The sequence below is a fragment of the Salvelinus namaycush genome, chromosome 39, assembly GCF_016432855.1.
Source record: "Salvelinus namaycush isolate Seneca chromosome 39, SaNama_1.0, whole genome shotgun sequence".
NCBI classification, from domain to species: Eukaryota; Metazoa; Chordata; class Actinopteri; order Salmoniformes; family Salmonidae; genus Salvelinus; species Salvelinus namaycush.
In genome coordinates this window covers 6,832,544-6,856,967 of record NC_052345.1, presented here as the reverse complement: position 1 = coordinate 6,856,967, position 24,424 = coordinate 6,832,544, and the positions used below count along the sequence as shown (strand labels likewise).

Here is a 24,424-nt window from a genome sequence, read left to right as displayed (position 1 = left end):
TTGCTGTTTATGTTTCCAGTTTCTGTGCTATTAGGAGCAGGCTTGTCATCAATGGTTGAGGGTTGAGAACACACTTTGTGGAGGCAGAGAAGGATCAGGTATATCAGTCATTTAAAAAAACATAAATAGACCATGGGCAACAGCCAGAAGGCTTTAGCCTACCGGGTGTGTTTCTATTGCAATGCATCTGTCTTGCTCCTGATGGAGCCTTTACATGTGACGACGAAACATAGAACTTTGTGCCTTTTCGTGGTATCTGTGTAGAAAAGTGACATAAACATCCTGGAATATCAATGATGGAAGATGAGATGATCGTGCATGACATAGAGTTATGGTGTGTGCGTAGTGTCTGTGTATTTGGATGAGAGCAGCAGGTCTAGGGCTGACATGTGGCAGTATGACTTGACTTTTATTTAATTTTTTATTATTAACAAATATCAACAAACAAAAGAGGAAAGTATGACTTGACATGGAGGCTTTTGGTGCAAGATGATATCGGTCATAAAATGCATCATCACGCACCTCAGATTTTATCCTTGACAACCGTGTAGTAGGGGGACTACCAAGAATTGCTTGATATGATGACGCCCATATCGTTGCATGAGACAGGCAAAGTAACGCGATAGCTGCCAGTTTGGCAATCGGAATCCCCGAAAATGGCGGCGCCGCCAGAGGAGGAGAGCTTGGAGTCTCGCGTCAGTGAGTCATACGATGCTTTTACTGCTATAACGACTCAATACGTGACCAATTTACTTTCAGAAAACTGAGGTAGAGAATGCGCTGTAGTTGTAGTGTCATGAGCATAATTGTTGTATGTGCAGTGGATGAACATCCCAGTGATGATGATGCTTTATCCAAAGTGCTAGCTAGCGTGCTATAACGTAGCGATGCTAAGGTCGGGACAAAAACAGTCCTCATCCCTGTATTGTTTACGCAGAATAATGCCTTGACAAGCACGGATATCGTTTATTTTAGATGTTCTTAATACGCAATTTGTTACAAATAGAACAAAGTCCGACTTTGAAACTGGTGAATAAGACTGGCTAAGCTAACTAGCCACATTATCCAGTGGCTAAGTGTCAATGGTCAAATAAATTGGGGAGGAGTCATTCTGCTAACGTTTGCAGCAAGTAAACACGAAAGCTTTCTTTGTGCATTTGGTTCTAGGGTAGCGAGAAACCCTTGAAAATGTTGATAAGCCCCAGGTTCTGGAATTTGCTTTTATTCTCCCCAGACAAAGCCACCAACCCTCGGAACAAGGAGACGGACTGGGACAGTATCCAGGGCTTCTGTGAACAGCTCAACAGTGAGCCTGAAGGGTAAGGAGGACCAACATGTGGAGAGCTGGTCATAGGCTTGCTTTGTCAGTCAGTACTTCAACATGTTTAAACATATGGCAAACCATACAGGTACTCTTATTTGATGTCACCTCCCTCCCCCCTAGTCCTCAACTGGCTACCAGACTTTTGGCACACAAGATCCAGTCACCCCAAGAATGGGAGGCCATGCAAGCACTAATGGTGAGTATACCGTTATCTGGGTAATGTATTGGTTGACATGCTCACTGACATCTCCATTAGCCAGAATGTGCTAATTGTAAGTGATCCCACCACCAGCAGTATCATAACATATATGTGTCCCTAGGTCCTAGAGATGTGCATGAAGAACTGTGGGAAGAGATTCCACAATGAAGTGGGCAAATTCCGCTTCCTCAACGAGCTCATCAAGGTGGTCTCACCCAAGGTACTGTCTGGAGGGCTATTTCTCTAGGGTTCCATTTGAATTGAATCACTTTTTGACTGCACCCCTTTTTGGTTCAGATCAACTTTCCATACATATTTTCCCATGATAGAAGTGGGGTATGCAAAATGGGTCCATTTTGAGCACCTGCATGTTTTGTCATTTCGGTCCAATAAGTCACTTTCTGACCACTTATACTACGGGCAAATATGTATGGAAAGTTTTGTTCAAATCAAAAAGGGTGCGGACAACAAGTGATTGAAATCAAATGGAACAACCCTTTATGTAACTCAACCCCTTTTATAAACAAACAAAACACAGTAATCCATTATGTCTGTTTTGATGTTCCTAAATCTCGTCTCCTGTGCAGTACCTGGGTACTCGGGCCCCAGAGCCAGTGAAGAAGAAGGTTCTGGAGGTGATGTTCAGTTGGACGGTGGGCCTGCCTGACGAGCCCAAGATAGCAGACGCCTACCAGATGCTTAAGAAACAAGGTGAGCTTTAATAGTGATGACACACGTAGAAAGAATAGGAGTGAAATAAAACGTTCTCTCTGTGTTGGTCCTTTTCTATCAACTCTCATTGTTTTCACTATGCTGTAACTTCAGGACGAGGAATATGGTTAAATCATATGATTATTACTGTACTGTAACTGTATGATAATTTCAGGAGTTCACTCATTTTATTTTTTAGTTATCTGTATGTTCCCCTAACGTGTGCTCCTGATATAAATAGTATTTTGTCCATGTCAATCTCACTTCTTCTTTGTATAGTTTATGCACCAACATAAGACAAAATCATATTGAAACTCCTGAGTCTGCATCCAGAATTATAATTTTTTTCACTTAGTCCGTCTGTGAGAGAAAAAAACTGTTTGTGTAGTATGACTGTTTGTGTAGTATGATGGAAGATAATTACATAGTGCTCAAGTTAAGTGTTTTGCTCCAGGGAGTGACGGCCAACAATATTTCTTAGCCTGGCCCTGAATCCTTTGCTTGGGCTGCTTGTCTTTACAATAACTTAATGGGGAAAACAATGTTATTACCAACGTGCCGGAAACCCACGCTATATACATGATGTACTATACACTGTAGGGAGTGCCGGTGACCGGCTGTTTATTCATGTGACATGGATGGGGTTCCCTGCTCTCTTCCAGGCATTGTGAAGCAGGACCCGGTACTTCCTGATGAGCCCCTCCCACCCCCTCCGCCCAGAACTAAGAGCGTCATCTTTGAGGATGAGGAGAAGTCCAAGGTAAAGATGACAATGAAGCAGCCCCTTGAGTTTTGTCAATAGAGATGACATTAGCGGACATTTTGAATTGATGTCGTCTTTCCATTCTTCCACTGTAATTTTCATGTATTCCCTAACGGCCTGCTCTCCCTCTTTTAACTCTCCTCCTGTTTCCCCCTGTTTTCCTTCCTCTTCCCTTCCTTCCTTTGTAGATGCTGTCTCGGCTTTTGAATAGCACTCACCCTGAAGATCTAAGAGCAGCAAACAAACTCATTAAGGAAATGGTGCAGGAGGTGTGTCCCACTCTGTTTACTCCTGTCTGCGCGATTGTGTGTTTGTTTGGGTGGGTGTCAATCAATGCTTATATGCCTATTGAATTCACAACGCAGTCAATTTTTTTACTAGTACGCTAAGTAAACAGCGAGCACTTTATATCGTCAAAGCACTTCTAATGATTTTATGGATTGAATTCTGAACTCCCTCACGATTGTGATTTACTATCCCTACAACTGCTCTCATAATTGTACTGTATATGCCTGCAATAAAACAACCTATGCAGACTTCAGAGCGCTCCAGCTTTTCTTTTATGGGATAATGTTTTTATTTTATTGCAGTGTTCTGAGTGTGTGTGTGTGTGTTCTGTTACGGTCCTCCAGGACCAGAAGCGAATGGAGAAGGTGTCTAAGCGTGTGAACGCCATCCAGGAGGTGAAGGAGAGTGTGGGCCTGCTGACCCAGCTACTGGGAGACTATAGCAAGGAGAGCAGCTCCCAGAGCAATCAGGAACTCATCAAGGTTAGCACAGAGCAACACCACTAGGGGTGTGTGTGTGTGCAATGGGCTATTTCTAAATGTGTTTGTGTTTGCAGGACCTATACCAGAGCTGTGAAAAGATGAGGCCTACTTTGTTCCGATTGGCTAGCGACACAGAGGACAACGATGAGGCCTTGGGTGAGAATCTTATGTTTACATATAGTGTGATAGAAAAGTTTGGTCATATGCACATTCTTAAAAACATAGGTGCTGGGCTAATAAAGAATACTAGTATAGAACAAGAAGGCGCGCACACTGTCAGGACCTGACGAAGATCCGTTTCGGATCGAAACGTTGTCAATAAAGCAGTGAATTGGGAGCCGTAAGAGTGTGCGGGCCTTTGTTCTATACATATAGTGTGATCACATCAATACAGCAGGTATGATTCAAAATGGCTGAAGAGTGATGCATGCCTCTGTACGGTTGTTAGACAGTACTATATGGTTATGTAGTGTTCTGTATTGACGCATTGCATAGCTCACCCTCTGTGTACGTCTGTTACGCCAGCTGACATCCTGCAGGCCAATGACAGCCTGACGCAGGTCATCAACCTGTACAGACAGCTGGTGAAGGGAGAAGAGGTGAACGGAGACAGCACAGCCATGCCCACACTACTAGGTGAGCGAGAGAGAGAGAGAGGACCTCTGTAGGGTCACAACCTGAACCTGCTGGCGTCTCAGAGGGGCAGACACACTGTTCTACACACTCCCAACATGTTCACACATGCACAGACTGAACCTCAGGACATCCAGCATAATCAACCACGTTGTTTCCCTGTTCATTTTCACAAATGTGTTCCGTGTGTTTAGTTCAGTAGTTTCAAACATTTGATCACAAAGACTGACATGTTTGATCTCTCCACAGGAAGTAGCACAGCCCTCCTAGACCTGACAGGGTTGGACACCTCGCACACCGGACTTCCCTCCTACCCAGACACCCCCTCACTACAGACCCCGTCACAAGAACTGGGTATCAGCCTGCTAGATGATGAGCTCATGTCACTAGGTAAGCAGCAGTTCTGAATGTCGTTTCGCTAGCTTGTTTACTCTTATTAAATTGCCCAATTATTTTCCAACTTGCCATGACTCGTCCAACTGTGGTTATGCATTGTGTTCTCTCTCGGTTTGTGTCGACAGCCTCTTTCTATTGTTGTTTTCACTCAGGACTCAATGACGTAACGCCCAACTCTACCCACACTCCTCAGTCGGGAGACTGGAACTCCTTTCAGGTGAGAGAGAGTTGTCAGCATATGAGGCATGCACACACACACAAAATGTCCCTAACCTAGTGTTTTTCTGCGCAGTGTTCTGACAGTGTAGAGCCAGTCGTCCCAGTGATGCCTACTGCAACAGTGTTGCTACCGGCCGTGACCCCTATCCCGCAGGCTCCATCAGGGGGGGCCCCCGCTGCTTCCCCTAAAGCCCTGGATGAGTTAGACCTGCTGGGCAAGACCCTGCTGCGTCAGTCCCTACCCCCGGGGACGCAGCACGTCAATTGGTAAACACTGCAGGCCAGAGAGGCAGCTGCTTATCTGTAACGTCAACACTCTGTTTTCGCTTTAAAAAGCTGACCCTTTGCTCTCTCTCCCTCTCACAGGGATAAACTGCAGCCCCAGTCCAGACCCACCCTGCGAGACCTCCAGACCAAGTCCAGTACCAACACTACTAGTACCTCCACCCCCAGCCCTGTCCCGGCCTTCCCCTCGGAGCAGCCTGGGTCTCTCCTAGACTCCCTGCCCAGCCTCGGGCCTCCTACCCCAGCCGCCCAGAACGACATCTCCTTAGCTAACGTGACTGTGCCCCTGGAATCAATCAAGCCCAGTAAGCCAATTATCTGATCAATCTGTATTACTGTATGGTTGTTTTGAACGTTAGCAAGAAAAATACCAAACCAGACTCCAAATAATAACTATAACATACCCAGCCATTACCTGTGTTGCAACATGTCTCCAGACATGGTGATGGCTGGGCATGAACTAACCCTAAGCCTCTGTCTGTCCTCTAGGCAGCTTGTTACCAGTGACTGTATTTGACAAGCACAGTTTGCGGGTGCTGTTCCACTTTGCCCGTGACTCTCCTCCCTCTCGGCCTGACGTGCTGGTAGTGATCATCTCCATGTTGTCCTCCGCCCCCATACCAGTCACCAACATCCGCTTCCAGTCTGCAGTACCCAAGGTTGGTCCTGTCTCTCTATCATCTCTCGCTAACCCCCCCCCTCTAATTTTTTCCTAGTGATCCATCTTCTACCTCTATCATTTGTTTGTCCCTAATTTCCACTCTGTCTGATTAGATGGTTGTGTTCTGTGGTAACATATGTGCGCTGAGTTGTGACTGTAGTTTGATGATTAGGTGGTTGTGCGCTGAGTTGTGACTGTAGTTTAATGATTAGATGGTTGTGCGCTGAGTTGTGACTGTAGTTTGATGATTAGGTGGTTGAGCGCTGAGTTGTGACTGTAGTTTAATGATTAGATGGTTGTGCGCTGAGTTGTGACTAGTTTGAGTGTAATGTGTTTCCTCCTCTGTCTGTTTCTAGGTGATGAAGGTGAAGCTACAGCCTCCTTCAGGAACTGAGCTTCCAGCCTTCAACCCCATCTTACCCCCAGCTGCCATCACACAGGTCCTACTGCTGGCTAATCCTCACAAGGTACTATCTACACACACACACACACACACAGAGACTCCTCCCGCCTGCTTTCCAAGGTGTTTAACATATGCTCATAAAAAAAAACTGCCAAGTCAGCATCTCATTTGTAGCTGTGAAATTCCCTGAGGTGACAAACTGTCACCGTGGCAACAGAACTTAAACATGTGCAAGCAGAAAGCATGTTAATTTGTCCCCTTTCCTGGTGTAGCCTAACATGTTTCTGTTTTTAATTTCAGGAGATGGTCCGGTTGCGATACAAGCTCACATTCAACCTGGGAGAAGAATCACACGATGAATCCAGCGATGTAGAACAGTTCCCCCCTCCAGACACCTGGGGGAACCTTTAGTGGGACTGATCAACTTCCTGTCACCTGATCCGCTGCTTCCCTTAGGTGTAGGTCGAAGGTCCCCCCCAAGCACTGGTCCAGGGAAAGATGGCGTTTTTACATTGTGATGGTTACGGGAAATCTGGTCTTAGACCTGTTATTTGGGATCGGTTTCTCCCTTAAGGGTCACACCAAATGTGTGCTGTTGACATCTGACTGCTGACTTTTTCGTGTAATTCTTACATGTAAAATCGGTTTGCAAATTACGTCCGGTACTCTGTTCAGAGGTGCTAACTACTCTCGGCAGGCAAACGCTATTGGTGTGTCCGTGCCCTTATGTCTTCCCATTTGTTATGGATTGAATATCGGCAGGGAAAGCTGATCCTAGATAAGTTATTTGTGGGCAGTTTCTCCCTTATGCCTTCCCATGTGTCCCATCCATGATCCGCCACCCCATGTCCCTATGTTGTCATCTTTCATACTCCATTTTGTGTTTTTCTTCATTCCATTGACTACTACAATCAGCCCTTAGTCTCCAATGCATTACTGTATAATAACCACCTCACGATCTGTCCAAAACAAATCATTGCTGTGAGTTCTGAGAGAACAAGTTGAAGCCTTTTAAACTGAATGTGGTGGGACTGTTTCTCTCAGGCCTATGCCTGATAGCATTATTCTGCTCAAATAGTGTAGTCCAAAGTATTTTCTTTTTATTATTTGTACGGTGTAAGACCAGTTGGGTCTGTGAGTGTGTAATATAAGTTGGGCAGTAGGTGTCTAAAGCTGTAACAAATGTATATCCTGTCCAATCTTCTGTGAAGGAATATCCAATCTATGACGTTTTTATTCATTCTATTGAAATCACATGATCATATTGTTTTGATTTGATCTAAACAGCAATTTGTTGCTGTTCCTATTTTTCCCCCGTTTAAGTGATTTCATTCACTACACGATGCATGCACTTCCTGTTTGTTTGGTTTTGCACATGAATATGATTCCCTCATTTGCTGTCCTCTGTTCCACCTTCAGCTGTTGACGTTGACCCAAAGGGAGAGGCGTTAGTTGAGTACTGAGTTGTCAGTGCTGACACCGTTTAAATCTGCCGTATGTGCCTAAAGCTGAGAGTTTGTTCTTTATGTATCTTGGTATTACATTTTTTTTTTTACCTTCCATGTACATATGAATGCTAATTTGTTTGTCAAATTTTTTCCCGTTTCGGAGTCGGACTACTGATTTTCTTGTTATGACATCTGGTTATGCTTCCTTTGGTGCGAGATGTGAAATTGTCATTGATGATGCGTCCGTTCAATCTCGGGGCGACCAATCATATCCGCAAGGGACAGTGGAGGCGGAAGCTTTTGCTCCAGTCAAGTAGTACCACACCCGATTCAATCAATAAAATGATTTATTGAAGACTAAGATTAGTTGATCAGGTATCATGTTAGTGCTGGGCTAGAAGTAAAGCCAGCAGCCCCACCTGTCCATTGCAGATAGTCATCCACCCCTGGTCCAACCATGCAGCAGCTGCATCTCTCACGTCATTCTGCAGCTCCCCTCCACATTCCACCTCCCTGCCTTTATTACCTAGCCTGCGTCCCAGATCTGTTTGTGCAGTCTTGCAAACTCAATGACTAGGAGCTGGTAAAACAGATCTGGGACTCAGGCTTCCTATTTCTTGCTCTGACTTTGTAAATAATAAGAATGGTTCTGCAATTATGTACATTTGCCAAAAAAAGTATAATTACAAAGAGCAAATAAATATTGAGGGGGGAATGGTGAGAATGTAGTGCAAATATGTATTTAAGGGAAATAAAGTTATTCTTTTTCTTGGGGGTTTAAATGGACTTTTGTCTATTGGTGGTTGTCAATGAATGTGCACTCATGCTTACCTATCCTGTACTCCATACAACAATTACAAGGATTTTGGTTTCAGAAACTTTATTGAAATCCTGTGAAATAAAGCATAGTAGAAAAATAACATAAGTATGAATTACCTCTTACCAATAAATGTTGATTAAACATTCACAAAGCAACACTCAATGTGCAGGATTATGACAAGTGTCTGATTTTCATTCCCAAATTGTCCTGATATAGTTCTAATATGAATCTGAAGAAAATGGCATAGCCATACAGCTTATGTAGTTTATAAACAGTTTCTATAAAAAGCTGACTGCAGTATCAAATGAATATACATATTAAGAATAGGATAATAGAGAAGGACATAATGCAACATTCACTTCCCCAAAAGAGAAGTAGAAAGCATAGCTGACTGACAAAATCACTGGAGTTCTACATGGCAACAAAAACATAGCACATTTTAGCATTTGTTACTCACTAAAGGACTAGAACCTCACCATTTAGAGTAAATCGCAAATGCAAATATCAACTCCTGTCGTGCCAATTAATACCAAAGAGTCACAGCTTCAGATTCACAGAATACCATATTCTGGCAACGCACGGACTACTCTTGAACACATGAGAAGTGTATCATGCATGAGTACTATATATTTTCAGATGTTAAAATCATCGCGAAACAAAACAGTACAAAAATATGTAGCTATATGTTAGCCCTTACCTCCTCAAATCTCTTGACTTTTGCCTTCTTACCATGGTAGGTAAGGGCAGGACGGCAACTCTAAACACCCTTTCAGAGTAACGTTACAGTTACACACTGATAAACACTAGGGTTTGAAGAACCATGGTGATTTGGATTCCAAGCACCATGACTGTATAGTAATTCTACTTCCTGGGTGGGGGTGTAGGAGGCGGGGGGGGAGCAAAGGGGTACGGAGGCTGCCCTATGAAGCCCATGAGAGGGGGCTGTGGCGGGGCCATCAGCTGGGCCATGAGGGGCTTGGGCCCTGCTGGAGGTGGAGGAGCTGGACCGAACACACCCTGGGGCTGACTGGACTGATTCTGCCCCCCACCACTACTACCCCTAGGGGCCCCATTAGCTGCCCCCCCAGCCCTGGAGCTGTACTGGGTACCATAGCTCTGGTACTGATCGGCCCCCCCGGAGCCGTAACTTCCCCGGCTGACCCTGCTTCGGTCCCTGTAAGAGGAAGAGGATGAGGACCTAGTGTCTCCGTCCCGACCCCCGCCACTGCGCCCGTCCCGGCTAAAGCTGCTGCCGCGGCTGTCTGGCTTGTTGCCCCCGCTGACGGAGCGCAGGCGACTCTCACACACGTCCTGGAACATCATGTTGGGGTTGTTGGCGCTGGAGCCGCCGCCACGGTAACGCATCCTGCCACCTGGAGAAGAACATTCACATAGGAGGATTAGAATGTCATAACATAAGCTGAAATATTTTAGTTTAAGAATGTCAAACATCACTGGTTACACAGAACGTGTAGTTTATGTTTGGATTTGAGATGGTAAAGGTAATAGAAAATAATTAAAAACTAGGGTCTAGAAATCACATCCATTCCTCAATTGAGTCAGCATAGTATGGTTCGGGTTGACCCTATAGTGTGAATCAAGCCAGTCTCACCCCCTCCTCCCCCATGTCCAGAGTTAACCAGCTGCAGCAGTTTGGGATTGATGGCCTGCCGGGCCTCCTCCAGGACTCGGACCAGGTCCCTGGCCTGGCGCAGGTTACCCGGGGTGAAGAAGGTGTAGGCCGTGCCCTTGTTGGTGCTGCGGGCTGTACGGCCGATCCTGTGCACATAGTCCTCAGACGAGTTGGGGTAGTCGTAGTTGATGACAAACTTGATATCCTCCACGTCTTTGGGGGAAAGTGGTTTTGAGAGGTGGGAGAGGAAGGTAATGGGTGAGGAGGGAGAGGAGGGAGAGAGGAGGGTTTGGAGGGTGAGATGAAAGAGGAGGGTGAGATGAGAACGGAGGGAGAGGAGGGTTAGGAGGAAGAGGAGGGTTAGGAGGGTGAGATGAGAGCAGGGAGAGGAGGGTTTGGAGGGAGAGAGGAGGGTTTGGAGGGTGAGATGAGAACGGAGGGAGAGGAGGGTTTGGAGGGAGAGGAGGGTTAGGAAGGTGAGGTGTGGGTTTGAGAGCAGGGAGAGGAGGGTTAGGAAGGTTAGGAGGGTGAGATGAGAGCAGGGAGAGGAGGGTTTGGAGGGAGAGATGAGGGAGAGAGGAGGGTTTGGAGGGAGAGGAGGGTTAGGAGGGTGAGGTGTGGGTTTGAGAGATTTTTGTACAGTGAGAAAGAAGACAGTTGGTATTCAAACAACACCAAAGCTATGAGAGAAAAGTGGATGATTATTTAGAAATCCATTTCTAATTAATATTGTATAAATATTGATTACCACTTACCTGTCCAATAATAACATAAGAATAACTATACATTTATCCAAATTGAAGTAGAATAAAAGTTTTAATTCTTGAAGTAAAACCTATGAAAGTTATTCAGTTTCGGGTCAAAATATCTTGACTGGAGAGGCCTAGAGGTTTAGTGGTAAACCCCATCAGAATGTGACAAGAGAGAACCACTCAGCATTAGGAGGGATTCAGTAGAGTTGATGATGTGACATTCTCTGTCTGGACCTTCACCAATGCACAGTTTACGCAATCTTACATAATAGTATAACCATTCAGAACATTTAGTTCTACCATGGTAACATGTTCTCTGCTGAGAAATGGTATGAGAAGAATATGGGGAAATGAGTGACAGTACACTGTCAACACGATCAGACCAGAAGAGTAAAAAGTATTTCCAATGTTTCTTTTAAATTAGGATGTTGAAATGACAGTAGGACAAAAAAGTCTGTTTCTCATTACAGAAGCTCTGACAACACTGCTGGGTTGGTCCGAAAACAAAACATCTCCTTGGACCTTTTCCCTGTTTTCCATAGTAACAGAGGGAGGCCATTTTACTGCCAAACCTGCCAAACCTTAATATGTTTCCACCAAGAGAAAGTGTAAATGTTGGAGGATAGAGTTCAACACAATTCCTTTAACAAATACCTTTCTGTGCCTGACTTCAAAATGGATCGATGAAACTACCTGAATGAGTTGATGCAACCGGGGAGGTCGTGGAAGGTGTAGTAGGAAAGGGGGTGTTGAGGTACTTACCCCTTTAGAGTTGTTTTACAAGGGTAGTCAGTCACCCCCTGTCCTGTCCTGATCAGCCCTGGTTCGCTTGGAGGCGCTGGGGGGGAGGGAGAGAGGAGGGGGCTCAAACTAGCCCCCCGTTTCCCCCTCACCCTTCGCATACACCAGCAACGTCGGACAGGAGCAGAACCGCTAACCCCCCCCCCAATGGCCGGTTCTGTTGCTCTCTCGCCGAGTTGCAGGACCTCCGCAAATCGATCAGGACTCGATCCAGCCGAGCTCCTAACTCTCCCCGTCTGTCTGCCTTTTGGACGGACGGACGGAGGGAGACAGACAGGCACCTCAGGTTGATCCCAAGGAGAGCTCGCTGGAATCACATACCCTCAGTCTATGATGGGGGTCTGTGGGGGTGTTTAGGAACCAGATAATCATATACCCTCAGTTTATTGTGGGGGTCTATTTGGGGTGTTTAGGAACCAGAGAAGGTGGAGAATGGGGGGGATGTATCCTTCTGATAACTAGACAAGCCACTAGCTAGCTGCTAACGTGACTGAGGGCAGCCCCAGTACTGTCTGACACCAGCATGTGCTGGAGCTGCCTTGTGCTGCACAACCCTGAGGGGGAGAGAAAGAACAAAGACACAGTCATAGGTAGCTTGGCAAACCCAACATGTCTACTTCCCCTTCTCAGGTTCCAGGTTTAACCTATTTAGTTAGGGAGGTGGAATAGGGCACTTCTGTACAAGTTTCAGGGTGGACTTGGGGAGAACTGACTGTCGATTTCACGTATAGATACCCCTAAAACACACCCTACCTAGAAAATACCTGTAGAAAAAAATACAGTATAACTACAGTACTATGAATGATGTAAACGTATCTCGAGGAATAATCAAACATATAATACTGAATATTTGGGATGTTTTCCTTCATGTTTTGGGTTACATCATAAAGGAGACGTGAGAGGAGGGTATTGGGGCGAGCACGGGGACATCTGCCCCCCCATCACACCCCCATTTAGGCAGCGTGCCAGAGTGCTCCGGTTGAAGGACGTTTTGGACTGCAGTAACAAGAAACAGACTGTAAAACATTGTGGAGCTGAAGGCCTGGGGAGCTATAGGCCTGGGGAGTTGAAGGCCTGGGGAGTTGAAGGCCTGGGGAGTTGGAGGCCTGGGGGATTGTGAGGCTACTGGTGCATCTTCTTTCCTTTAGAATGTAATTGACAGAGGTCATGCTGTAGAAAGAGTGCTGACCGATTTTTCGTTGTTGTTTACAGGTTCAATAACACCGCTATTACATGTTTGCAGACAAATGTATGATTTTGTCGTTGTAAATCTTAAACCTGGAAAACGGGATGGGAAATTAGGCAACAACAAAAATCACATTTATTAATTGTGTGTGTTTTTCTCTGAAAATGTTTTGTTTGTGTGTGTTGTAGAGTGCGTATACGTTTTGAATCTGTATGTTGTGCTCTGTAGGAGTGTAAGTGTGAACACGTGAGTGTGCGTATTCAATGTTGAGAAGACATACCCAGACCACGAGACGCCACATCAGTGGCGATGAGGATAGGAGCTTTGCCGCTACGGAATTCTGAAAGTTCAGACAAAATCAAAGATGTTAGGTAGAAGACTGAAAAAGGAAACAAAAAAAATGAAGAAAACCCATACTGAAACACAGTTCACCAAAGCTAGACTAAAGCATGGCCGTTGAAATGTGACCTACCTGTCAGAACCCAGTCTCTCTCTGGCTGGCTCTTGTCCCCATGGATACACATGGCTGGCCACCTAGAAAACACACCACAACAATGTTGCCATGAGACAGACAGCTGAGACAGCAGAACAGGACGTGATAAGAAAGGCAGTTGTACGAACAGTAAGACAATTTCTCTACACTCTTATCTGACTAAGTAGCCCAACACACTCCATATGAAACCACAACTGGCTCTTGTTTTGCATAGTCAGTATCGTGGCTTTGAAAAAGGACTTAAAACCCATTTTGGCAGTCCGTGCTTTCCCTCAGTCTCTCTGTCTCACCCATCTCTTCTCATCCTGCGGGTGAGCTCGTCACAGCGCTTCTTTGTCTCCACAAAGATGATGGTCTTGTTCTCCTTCTCAGCCATGATCTCTTCCATCAGCTGGAGCAGCCTGACATCAACAAAAAGACAGAGGAAAGATATTAGGAAAACATCCCTCAATCACCGCAATCCCAAGACTAATATTCTCTCCCGTTACAAAAAGATAGCATCCTGCACTCTATTCCTGTCCTTCATAACCAAGAATACTGAATACTTTTAACTACATTGGTTTTATCCCTTCCAGATCAGCGATGATTAAGGAAAGGAGACATGAACAGAATGCAAAACTAGAGATTGATCTTGTCCATTGGCGGATGGCCTCACTAACTTGTTGTCCTTCTCGTTCTCCATGCAGACGTCTACTATCTGCAGGATGTTGTGGTTGGCGCTGAGCTCCAGAGCGCCTACGTTGATCTGGACATAATCCCGCAGGAAGTCCTCTGCCAGCCGACGCACGTCCTTGGGCCAGGTGGCACTCCACATCAGAGTCTGGCGGTCCGGCTGGGGCACAGGGAGAGAACGGTAATAGAGATACTCCTCCTCAGAGGACAATACACTATTACTCTACTCTATAACATGAGTATTTAGTTATGATGGATTGATATTATATCAACTGTCATTAAGATAGACAGGATGGACGGACAGACGGACGGACAGACAGACAGAGATGATCTACCACCCTCTGAGGTATCCATCTACCTACCCAACAATCCATGAATGGCTATGTATTACACAGTCATAATAATTGCACACACATTGAGACGTGTGTGCGGTTTGCTAAGTATTGCATGTGCCTGGCTTACCCGGATCTGGTCCACGATCTTGCGTATCTGTGGTTCGAAGCCCATGTCCAGCATGCGGTCAGCCTCGTCCAGCACCAGGTAGGTGCAGCGCCGCAGGTTGGTCTTCCCTGCCTCCAGGAAGTCTATGAGACGCCCCGGGGTGGCGATGCAGATCTCTGTACCTATATGGACATAGGATGCAACGTGTCACAGTTTCAAAAGAGACGCAAATGCATCAGAAGAGACCAATTGCGAGATTAATTCCAATACTTGTAACTTTTTCAATCTTAATACTAGTAACTGAAGGGGAAGTGCAGAAAATTAAGCTAAGCTGGGGCCAGGGAACCAATCAGGTTTTAGATCATCAGAGGTGGAGAGGTCTTGTCTGTAGTAGGCACAAACAATATAAGTAAGTAAGTAACTCGTAACAGCATTTCATTCAACCTGCAGCTCCTCACCTCTCTCCAGGTCACGTATCTGCGGTCCCTTGGGTGCTCCTCCATAGACACAGGTACTCTTGATACGGGAGGTCTTTCCATAATCATGAGCCACCTGCTGCACCTGCTGGGCCAACTCTCTGGTCGGGGCCAGAACCAGGCACTGAGGAGAGAGAGATATCAATACATACACTAACGTTTAAAAGTTTGGGGTCACTTAGAAATGTCCTTGTTTTTTAAAGAAAACCATTATAATAACATCAAATTGATCAGAAATACAGTGTAGACATTGTTAATGTTGTAAATGACTATCGTAGCTGGAAACAACAGATTTTTTATGGAACATCTACATAGGCGTACAGAGGCCCATTATCAGCAACCATCACTCCTGTGTTCCAATGGCACGTTGTGTTAGCTAATCCAAGTTTATAATTTTAAAAGGCTAATTGATCATCAGAAAACCCTTTTGCAATTATGTTAGCACAGCTGAAAACTGTTGTTCTGATTAAAGAAGCAATAAAACAGGCCTTCTTTAGACTAGTTGAGTATCTGGATCATCAGCATTTCTGGGTTTGATTACAGCCTCAAAATGGCCAGAAACAAAGACCTTTCTTCTGAAACTCGTCAGTCTATTATTGTTCGGAGAAAAGAAAGGCTATTGCATGCGAGAAATTGCCAAGAAACTGAAGATCACGTACAACGCTGTGTACTACTCCGTTAACAGAACACTGCAGATTGTCTCTAACCAGAATAGAAAGAGGAGTGGGAGGCCCCGGTGTACAACTGAGCAAGAGTACAAGTACATTAGAGTGTCTAGTTTGAGAAACAGACGCCTCACAAGTCCTCAACTGGCAGATTAATTAAATAGTACCCGCAAAACACCAGTATCAACGTCAACAGTGAAGAGGCGACTCCAGGATGCTGGCCTTCTAGGCAGAGTTCCTCTGTCCAGAGTCTGTGTTCTTTTCCCCCCATCTTAATCTTTTATTTTTATTGGCCAGTCTGAAATACGTCTTTTTCTTTGCAACTCTGCCTAGAAGGCCAGCATCCCGGAGTCGCCTCTTCACTGTGTTTTGCGGTTACTACTTCATGAACGGTAGTGTATAACCTTTAATAACACATGATATATAGCTACAGCATACCATAGGTAGGTCTAAGCACAACAGAGTTAAGTACACTATAGAAAAGGGTCAAAACATTCTAGTCCCACAGACCTGAAATATATGAATAAGCAAACGTGTGCAGTTTCCAGTTGTGTACTCACAATAGGTCCGTCTCCCCTCTCTAGATAGGGCTGATGGTTGATGTGCACAATGGCAGGAAGCAGATACTGCAAGAAAAGGCGCCAAATAGCACAATGAGGTCATGAGGTATATGTCCCAGTCTGACAGTCCAGGGACGTTTGTCCTCATGTGTCAATATGTCTTTGTGTGTTGCAGCTGTCAATGTTCCTCTGGGAGTTTATGTGTTTTTATACTGCAGCTGTTGGTGTGTGTGTGACAGAAAGAAAGACAGAGAGACAGAGATGTTGCAGCTGTCGGTACTGTGCGTGTTGTTGGATTATCATGGCGTCCTTACTGCCAGGGTCTTGCCGGAGCCAGTCTGAGCGATGCCCACCATGTCCCTGCCACTCAGGGCCAGAGGGAAGCCCTGTGACTGGATGGATGTGGGCTCCTTGAAGTTCTGACTCAGTAGCACATCCATTACATACTCTGTCAGCAAAGATAAACAATTAAAGGAATAGTTAGCTAAAAATGTTGGGCTTTTGAAATTCAACGGAGGGCCGCACAGATTTCTTTTTGACCGATTTGTCAAAATCAATTTGCATGCCATTATAATTTCAACATACTATGTATTTAGTTTGACGTTCAAGAGTGGCATGGAGTGTTTTTTGTGTGTTTTTTTTACCCAATAATGTGGCCCATGAGCCCCCCTCCCCTTCCCAATAGCCTATGGGGTTAGTGTTTTGTAAGCTTGGGCTGTTCCATGAACTCTTTAAAATGGGTTCAACTTCCTATTCTCATCTATTTACCGTCATGACTGCTGACAGGTGAAGGGACAGGCTATAATATAGGTTCAACAAGTGTCAACTGGTAACTACTGTTGTCTACTTACGGGGAAACTGTGCTTGGTGGAAGCTGGTGATGGCCCTGGGGCAGCCAGTACTGCTGACTGTGATCTCCTTCCTCCTGCGGAACTCATCTATGTCATACTGCAGACAACAGAGAATCAACAGGCTCAATAGACACAATAGCATCCTTCTAAGAACATGTTTATATATTGTGTTTGTGTGTGTACCTGAGTCATGCGCTGGAGCTCTGGGTGCTCATTGTAGAAGTTCTTCTCAAACTTGGGCAGCTCATCCAGATCCCACTTCTTCTTGCGAAGGCGTTCTCCAGGGTTTCCAAACTTCTTCATAGGTGGAGGGCCGCCCCAGCTACTGGACCCAAACCGAGGCCTATAGAACATGCAACGAGAGGAGTGATGAAAAAGGGGATGAACGATCCATGATTAGTAACACTGCAAACTAGACACTAAATAGGTTCCTGGCCCTTTTAATCTATTTGCAGTTAGTGCAATTTTCCCTGGGTGGGGTGGGGCGGGGCACCACCTATAACTCTGTTGCAAGCAAGTAGAGTAATTTATCATAAACGAACAGGGCGCGTGCAACATGTCTGAGACACGCCCGTGCACGTAGAGATTCAGCAAGATAGTTGTGTTTCAACGAACATCAAACAGCATTCCAATATATCCCCGTATCATATAAAAAGCACACTTTTGACAGATATTCCTACGTGGCAATAACTATATTTCACATGCTGCAGAAAATATCTGCTTACCCTCTGTCTCGTCCACGGTCTCTATCTCGGTCTCCATACGACGAACTCCCCCTCATGTTGTCAATAAATTCTTGCTTGTAGAAATATTTAAGAGTTGCACGGTGTCGTGCAGTCTCGATCCTACAATTCCGTTAAAATAGCTTATGTTATAAGGAAAGTACAATAAAGTTAAACACTTACTTACAAACACAACTTAAAATGTAAGACGAGCCCTGAAGTTATTGAACAAGCCAAAACAGAATTTTGTTTTGCAGTTGCTGCTGCTTCACGTCACGTCAACTCCCCCAGTCACTCCCTCCCTGTGGACATAAGGTTTTGGGTCGTAACCCCACATAAACAACATGCACGTTTCGTGTCAAAGGAGCGTAAAGCAAATGGAGAATTCGGCGTAGCCTACATTTAAATTTTATAGCGTTCATGCCCTAATAATACTTGTGTACAGTTGGTGGCAGTAATACATCTTGTGATAGTGAGTGACGTTCTTGAGGAGAAAGCCTACCAAAGAAGAAGAAAATGGATCCAGAAAGTGCAAGCTAGCTAACTGTCTGTCTTGTGTAATAGGTCTAGTTTTCATGTTTCATGAAGATAAATATGACGTTATATTAGGTAGATTTATATTGTAGAAAGAAATGCCTTTGCTAATACAAAATAGAAGAATCGAACGACCAGGTTCGACAGTCGATTTGTTCGCCAGATATCCGCATTTGCAGGTGAGTTGACTAGTTAGCCAAGCAAACTATTTGTATTTATTTTATTTTATTTAACCTTTATTTACAGGTGAGTTGACTAGTTAGCCAAGCAAACTAGCAGCTGTCATGTCGTAAGCAAGTTGTCCTTGTTGGAATGAATCACCATTAAGTAACATATCACTTGCTCTTCATGCTATATTGACATTTTATTTTATTATTTTTTAACATAGGAAAACGCCCGAGTATTTCGATCCAAGCCGGTTGTAGATGTCGACCCGAAGTGCCTCCTATACATACAGCAACGAGAGTTTGCAGCCACAACACCAGCGGACAGTGAGTATAAACCTATAGTTAAATCAATAGGTCAGCCTAGCTTAACATAGTATATTGTTGCGTCCAAAGGCTACCTCTACACTGATAAATTGTAGCTAAAAAAGTATCCACGACCATGACGAAATGTGTCCCTCTGTTTCCCCAGACTCTGTCGCTGTCCTTGGTTCTGATGATGCAACCACCTGCCACCTAGTTCTGGTGCGACACACAGGTACTGCAGTTCTCTATGTAATGTGTGTTTGTAGATACTATGATAGCATCAAGATATGAGCTTCTTAATGTCTGCATTTGTACCATCTTGTAGGAAGTGGAGCTGCTTGCCTTGCTCACTGTGATGGCTCCAGCACGTGGAGTGAGGTTCCCCTCATCGTCAAAGCTGTCACATCTCTGAGCAAGGACCCTGCCAAGGAGGGCAGGTAAGAGATGACACGCACGCACACACACCCACACATACACACACGTAATTGTCCCCTTGCTTCTTTTCATTCAGGCTGGAGCTCCACCTCGTTGGAGGATTTGATGATGAGTCAAAGATGTCCCACAAACTCAGCCTTAACCTATTGTGTATGTAATTCTCCTTCCCTTTCCTCCTGTTTGAATGCAACTGCCATAGTAGCAACACCATTATCAGACTGCATAGAGAAACTACAACCCTTTTATTGTGTTTTGCAGCGGCCTTCCAGAGACAGAAAGAGGATATTCACCTAGAGACCTGCTGCATCACAGGTTTACGCTCTGTTATATTCTCTCTCAGCCTGTTTTTCTTTATACTACCCAGAGCTATATATGTAGAGAGTTTGGCTGCCATGTTAGCACGGGGGCCATGTTCGAACGGCTGCCATGTTAGTGCCTTTATTCTTGACGTTTTGGTGATGTAACAATACGAGAGCGTCTCCGACAATTCCCTATGAAATGACCCCCTGTAAACAAGCAAAGTAGGAGAGCGAATTTTATGCATTCGCATTCGGGGTGTATCCATATTGCATATCTTCTTTCAGTGGACATCTTCATAGGTTTTGAAAACTATCCGAAATTAACAGCACAACGCGGGAGTGTCAATTATCACTTAGCAACAGCTATGGAGTAGGAAGTGGAGCTCTCGGAACGTTCAGACAGAAACCCGCATTGGCCCAACTCTCTATATATCTGACTCTGCCCCTACCTATCTCAAGGCTCTTTCTCTTTTTTTCCACTTGCAGAGATGAATGACGTCTTAGTGGACGGAGCGCACAGACCGGGTGTGCATGGCATAGGTACTGTACTGTATCTACACTGCAAATCAATTCACCTTTGTGTAGCACACAGTTTATAGTATGGCATTGACTGTGTGTCGGCAGGTGTAAATATTAAAACAGGGGAGGTGTTCCCCGCCTCGTTCCCTCACAAAGGACCCGCGGAGGAGCTGCGATCAGCACGGACATTCACTGGGGGCCAGGTAGAGACTTGCGCATAGATATAGAACCTTAAATAGGCTGATGTCATGATTGCATCAGATTGGCAAATTTGTCAGCATTTTTAGCTGCTCTAATTGGGACGTCAAGTAGAACTAGAATTCCTGTCTACTGATATATTGTCTATGCTCTTGCACTTAATCTCTGATACTACATGAAGGATTGATATAAAGAAAGATCAAAGATGACACATTGAATGGCTTGTGGAGTGTCTGGATAGAACCCATGCGTGAGTTGCTAACTACACTTCATCAGACAGTCATATAACATTGTAATTATATCTCCACAGATGGCTGATATATATGACTCGAACAAAGGAGTTGTGAAGATAGGCCCATGTAAGTGGTCCCCGAATCTGGATATTTCCTTCTGGCTGTCGCAAGACGATGACACCATCTTAAAGGTAAGGTGTAAGAAAATAATACATTACTAATATTGATCCCACAATCACTAGAACTTTAGTTGTATGTCCCTTTAAAACCTTATTGACAACCTCTAATGTGTTATAGTCCCTGTTTCTGTCAACACTGATACAATGAATGTTGCATAGTATGTTATCAGTATACACACTGTGATATGTTACTCCCACTGTTTTTTCCCCCCGACCAGTACCTATCCACGTCCCCTACGGCTGAGCCACCACACTTTGTCCAGCACATCAAGTCCACCATCCAGTTCCTCCTGGAGCACCCCAGTTCAGACAGCGTCTTCCCTGGAGGACAGCCCCAGCACTACCGCAGAACAGAGCAGGGGGACTGGGAGAACGTTAACCAGACATAAAGGGCTTGAGACTCTTCTCCAACCCCCTATTACTTTGACTTTCCCTGGAATCTGTCCGGAAATGAAATCACTCCTTAACTTCTGGAAGACAAGACACTGTGACCCTCCTCTTTACGCCATTGTGGGTGTCACATGTTATTGTTATTGTTTTTTTGACTTGGTACCAGTACTCCCTGTATATAGCCTCTTTATTTTTATCTTATTGTTGCTCTTTTATTTTTTACTTTAGTTTATTTAGTAAATATTTTTCTTAACTGCATTGTTGGTTAAGGGCTTGTAAGTAAGCATTTTACAGTAAGGTAAAATTGTATTCGGTGCATGAGACAAATAAAATTTGATTTGATTTATCCGTGGTAGCTCTGTACTGTACATAGCTATCTGGATTGAACCCCAGTGCTGTATCTATGGACTGTCTGTCTCATAGTTTACCAGACTTTTTTTGTATATGTCTTATTTTAAATCAACAATACAGACAATACATATGTCCGCTCCCACAGAGAGTGCTCTGGTAAGAGGGTGCGCTCGCCCCCAGCCGCCCCGAGGGGCTAACAAGGCAAGGCACCGGCCCAAAGGGATTTTCCAAGGGCAGGAAAAACCAAGCCCGACTCGCGGGCAAGCATGAAAGAAAGCGCACCCATAAATACCAGGACCAGCACACACCACTCACAGCATGAAGCCAAACCACAAAACATAAATAACGAAAAGCAAAACATAGAGTAATCACATCCCACCCTCACCCCTGATTAGAGGACCTCAAACATTTGCCCTGTACATTTCTGTATATACTTACTTTAACACTCATAAATTCCACCCTTCCGACAGATCAACTCATCTTTCTCAATAAATCATCATTCTACCATGGTGTCTTACTAGGGACTTGAACCTCCCCATCATTCTACCATGGTGTCTTACTAGGGACTTGAACCTCCCCATCATTCTACCATGGTGTCTTACTAGGGACTTGAACCTCCCCATCATTCTACCATGGTGTCTTACTAGGGACTTGAACCTCCCCATCATTCTACCATGGTGTCTTACTAGGGACTTGAACCTCCCCATCATTCTACCATGGTGTCTTACTAGGGACTTGAACCTCCCCATCATTCTACCATGGTGTCTTACTAGGGACTTGAACCTCCCCAACTGCAACATTTCTGCTGAAATTGCCTTATAAATAAACATTTTATTTAGTTTACCTGACTTGACTGGCTGGCCCCAGTGAAGACAGGACAGGCGGAGCTCTATGTATTTGTCCCAAATGGCACCCTTTTCCCTATTTAGTGCAGTCATAGGGCCATAGGGTTATGGTCAAAAGTAGTGCACTGTGTAGGGAATGGGGTACAATTTGGGACAGATATCTTTCTATTACTGATGATTGTTGTTGGGATGTTTTAATTGAGTTGGCGAATGTCTGCACCCACGCGGTCTGTTGGATTGCACAATGTGTTCATCTGAGTCCTACTATGCTATTATCTGGTGTAGTTATGTTATCCAGTAGCTGTAGATGTACCCTTAGTGGACAAAACATTAAGAACACCTTCCTAATATTGTTTCACCACCTTTTGCCCTCAGAACAGTGGCTGCTTGCTACTTCTTTGTAACATTTTAGTTAGGCAGTTTAGGAGAATGAACATGGCAGGTTAGGAGAATGAGGTTAAGGTTGGGGAAATGGTTAGGCTTAGCTAAAATGTTACAAGGAAGCAGAAAGCACCCACGCAAAAAGGTATCCAGTGGCAACCAATCTGGACAATTAGCTGTTAGGTTTCCATACACTCACTTATGTTGATCCTCCCAATTATTTAGTAACGCCTACTTTCAAACACTCCATGTATGCACTTGCCCATGACTCAAATTTGCATCAATGACTAAGGTCTGTCAGGATCGATTTTTCCTCAATATTGAACAATTTTGAAAACCTTTGAAAAACATATTCTCATGAACCAGAAGTCCAAATAACACGGGTATGTGGCGCATCTCTTAACTTAGTTTGAGAAAAGCTAAGGGATTGGTTAAAAGATGGCGGAGTTATTGATAAATCAATCTTTATCAATGGACACATTTTCCTTTGTAAATTCATTTCATAGTGGCCTATCAACTTGAAACTTTTTAGGGCCACCAAAGACATTACCATGATGAACCATCTTAAGGAAACTACTGTATTAACGATTCACTTTTTTGACGATGTAATGACTTTTAGAAAGGTTGGATGTCTTGCGTTTATAGCCATGGTGATCAACTGCACTGATGGAGCGGAAATCACAGAAGATATATGTGGTAGTTGCAGCAGAGAAATATTTGGGTGTGAGAGATTTTAGTGCAGAAGATCTACAGGAAGTTTTGAGAGAAGGGTTTCCATCCTCCCATGCCGACGGTCTGGTTTAGGATCATTTAGGGCCAAAGTAGTGGGATGAGGTGGTGGATTTGGGGGGATAGTGTATAGGTGCAGTGTTAGATGGTGGTGCAATTTAAGATTTTCCCATTCCCCTTTTCTTTATTTTAGGACCAATGTGTAATCCGCATTGCGAAAGGCAGGTAGCCTATAGGTTAGAGTGTTGTGACAGTTATGGAAAGGTCACTGGTTCGAATACCCAAACTGACAATGTGAAACATTTCTATGTGACCTTGAGCAAGGTACAGCCCACACATGGCCCCAATATGCAACACAGCATCAAGTCTATTATAAATTCAGAAGATTTAAAAAAAGATTAATATATTAAAACATTTTATTATTTTCATTATTATTCTATGCTTATGTATTTTATGTCTTTTGAATTTGAAAGACATACCGGCTCATTTTCCTCGAAGCCCACACATGGCCCATGTTTTCCCTTTGAGGACCCTAGCCAAATAATGGTAATTCAATGCAACAAAAAAAGCTAACAATTTAGATGGTAATTCAATGCAACAAAAAAAGCTAACAATTTAGAATGGGCTGAAGATGGACCAGCCTATCAAGCATTTGTCAGAACTCTCCCATGGCCAGTCAGCTGTATATGTCTTATAATGTGTCCTCTTACTGTTATTCCTGATGTGAAATAAACACAACAATTCATAATAGATGGGCCTCCTGTGTCTTTGTTGCTCAATATCCATCCATTGTTTTATTGTTTCTTATAAATTGAGTGTTTTTAATTTGGTTTTTGATTAGATTGTTTGCTGAAAATATGTTAAAATTTTGATCGCTAAACTATTTAGCCTTGGTATAGCCCAAAAGAGGGTCGCTTTTTTTTACCCAGCTCTTTTTATTATTTGGTACATCCCATTTGCTGACCTGTACACACAAG

The 24,424-nt window shown here is 44.3% G+C and overlaps 3 protein-coding genes across 5 annotated transcripts; 2 read left to right on the top strand and 1 right to left on the bottom strand.

The window, feature by feature from the left end:
• The first annotated feature begins 618 nt into the window (after positions 1–618).
• LOC120032649 (ADP-ribosylation factor-binding protein GGA1-like) lies at positions 619–8,598 on the top strand. Of its 3 annotated transcripts, none has more exons than XM_038978839.1 (17): positions 619–699; positions 1,235–1,319; positions 1,445–1,520; positions 1,645–1,743; positions 2,111–2,234; positions 2,897–2,994; positions 3,186–3,266; positions 3,630–3,767; positions 3,842–3,923; positions 4,293–4,403; positions 4,650–4,790; positions 4,922–5,013; positions 5,089–5,282; positions 5,382–5,605; positions 5,790–5,959; positions 6,318–6,428; positions 6,665–8,598. In XM_038978839.1, exons 1-17 carry the CDS (start codon positions 657–659, stop codon positions 6,773–6,775), a joined length of 1,980 nt encoding a protein of 659 aa, XP_038834767.1. In that variant the 5' UTR covers positions 619–656; the 3' UTR covers positions 6,776–8,598. The 3 variants fall into 3 exon arrangements, with proteins under 3 accessions (XP_038834767.1, XP_038834768.1, XP_038834769.1); XM_038978840.1 differs by having other exon boundaries at positions 657–699; positions 4,949–5,013; XM_038978841.1 differs by having other exon boundaries at positions 666–768.
• Positions 8,599–8,656: 58 nt separating this feature from the next.
• Positions 8,657–18,177, bottom strand: LOC120032650 (probable ATP-dependent RNA helicase DDX17). Its single transcript, XM_038978842.1, has 13 exons — positions 17,888–18,177; positions 17,346–17,505; positions 17,163–17,259; positions 16,626–16,759; positions 16,312–16,377; positions 15,069–15,210; positions 14,632–14,792; positions 14,157–14,329; positions 13,788–13,898; positions 13,477–13,538; positions 13,285–13,344; positions 10,245–10,478; positions 8,657–10,005 (listed from the first exon to the last, which is right to left on the bottom strand). The coding sequence occupies exons 1-13, from the start codon at positions 17,941–17,943 to the stop codon at positions 9,494–9,496; spliced, it is 1,968 nt and encodes a 655-aa protein (XP_038834770.1). The 5' UTR covers positions 17,944–18,177; the 3' UTR covers positions 8,657–9,493.
• Positions 18,178–18,350: 173 nt separating this feature from the next.
• On the top strand, positions 18,351–21,533 carry ntan1 (N-terminal asparagine amidase). Its single transcript, XM_038978680.1, has 10 exons — positions 18,351–18,597; positions 18,807–18,909; positions 19,055–19,120; positions 19,214–19,325; positions 19,400–19,473; positions 19,582–19,635; positions 20,109–20,162; positions 20,247–20,344; positions 20,650–20,763; positions 20,970–21,533. Exons 1-10 carry the CDS (start codon positions 18,517–18,519, stop codon positions 21,138–21,140), a joined length of 927 nt encoding a protein of 308 aa, XP_038834608.1. The 5' UTR covers positions 18,351–18,516; the 3' UTR covers positions 21,141–21,533.
• Positions 21,534–24,424: the final 2,891 nt, after the last annotated feature.

Bases quoted from the DNA above. Each gene is read 5' to 3' on its own strand.
- LOC120032650 (XM_038978842.1), bottom strand. From the start codon at position 17,943: ATGAGGGGGAGTTCGTCGTATGGAGACCGAGATAGAGACCGTGGACGA. The intron at 13,899-14,156 runs GTTAGTGAGGCC...TGTTGATGTCAG, and splicing joins GAGAACGAGAAGGACAACAA to GCTGCTCCAGCTGATGGAAG. The intron at 10,006-10,244 runs GTGAGACTGGCT...GTTCTTCTCCAG, and splicing joins TGGACATGGGGGAGGAGGGG to GTGGCAGGATGCGTTACCGT.
- ntan1 (XM_038978680.1), top strand. From the start codon at position 18,517: ATGCCTTTGCTAATACAAAATAGAAGAATCGAACGACCAGGTTCGACA. The intron at 18,910-19,054 runs GTGAGTATAAAC...CTGTTTCCCCAG, and splicing joins AGCCACAACACCAGCGGACA to ACTCTGTCGCTGTCCTTGGT. The intron at 19,326-19,399 runs GTAAGAGATGAC...CTTTTCATTCAG, and splicing joins GACCCTGCCAAGGAGGGCAG to GCTGGAGCTCCACCTCGTTG.
- LOC120032649 (XM_038978839.1), top strand. From the start codon at position 657: ATGGCGGCGCCGCCAGAGGAGGAGAGCTTGGAGTCTCGCGTCA. The intron at 1,320-1,444 runs GTAAGGAGGACC...CCTCCCCCCTAG, and splicing joins CTCAACAGTGAGCCTGAAGG to TCCTCAACTGGCTACCAGAC. The intron at 3,267-3,629 runs GTGTGTCCCACT...ACGGTCCTCCAG, and splicing joins TTAAGGAAATGGTGCAGGAG to GACCAGAAGCGAATGGAGAA.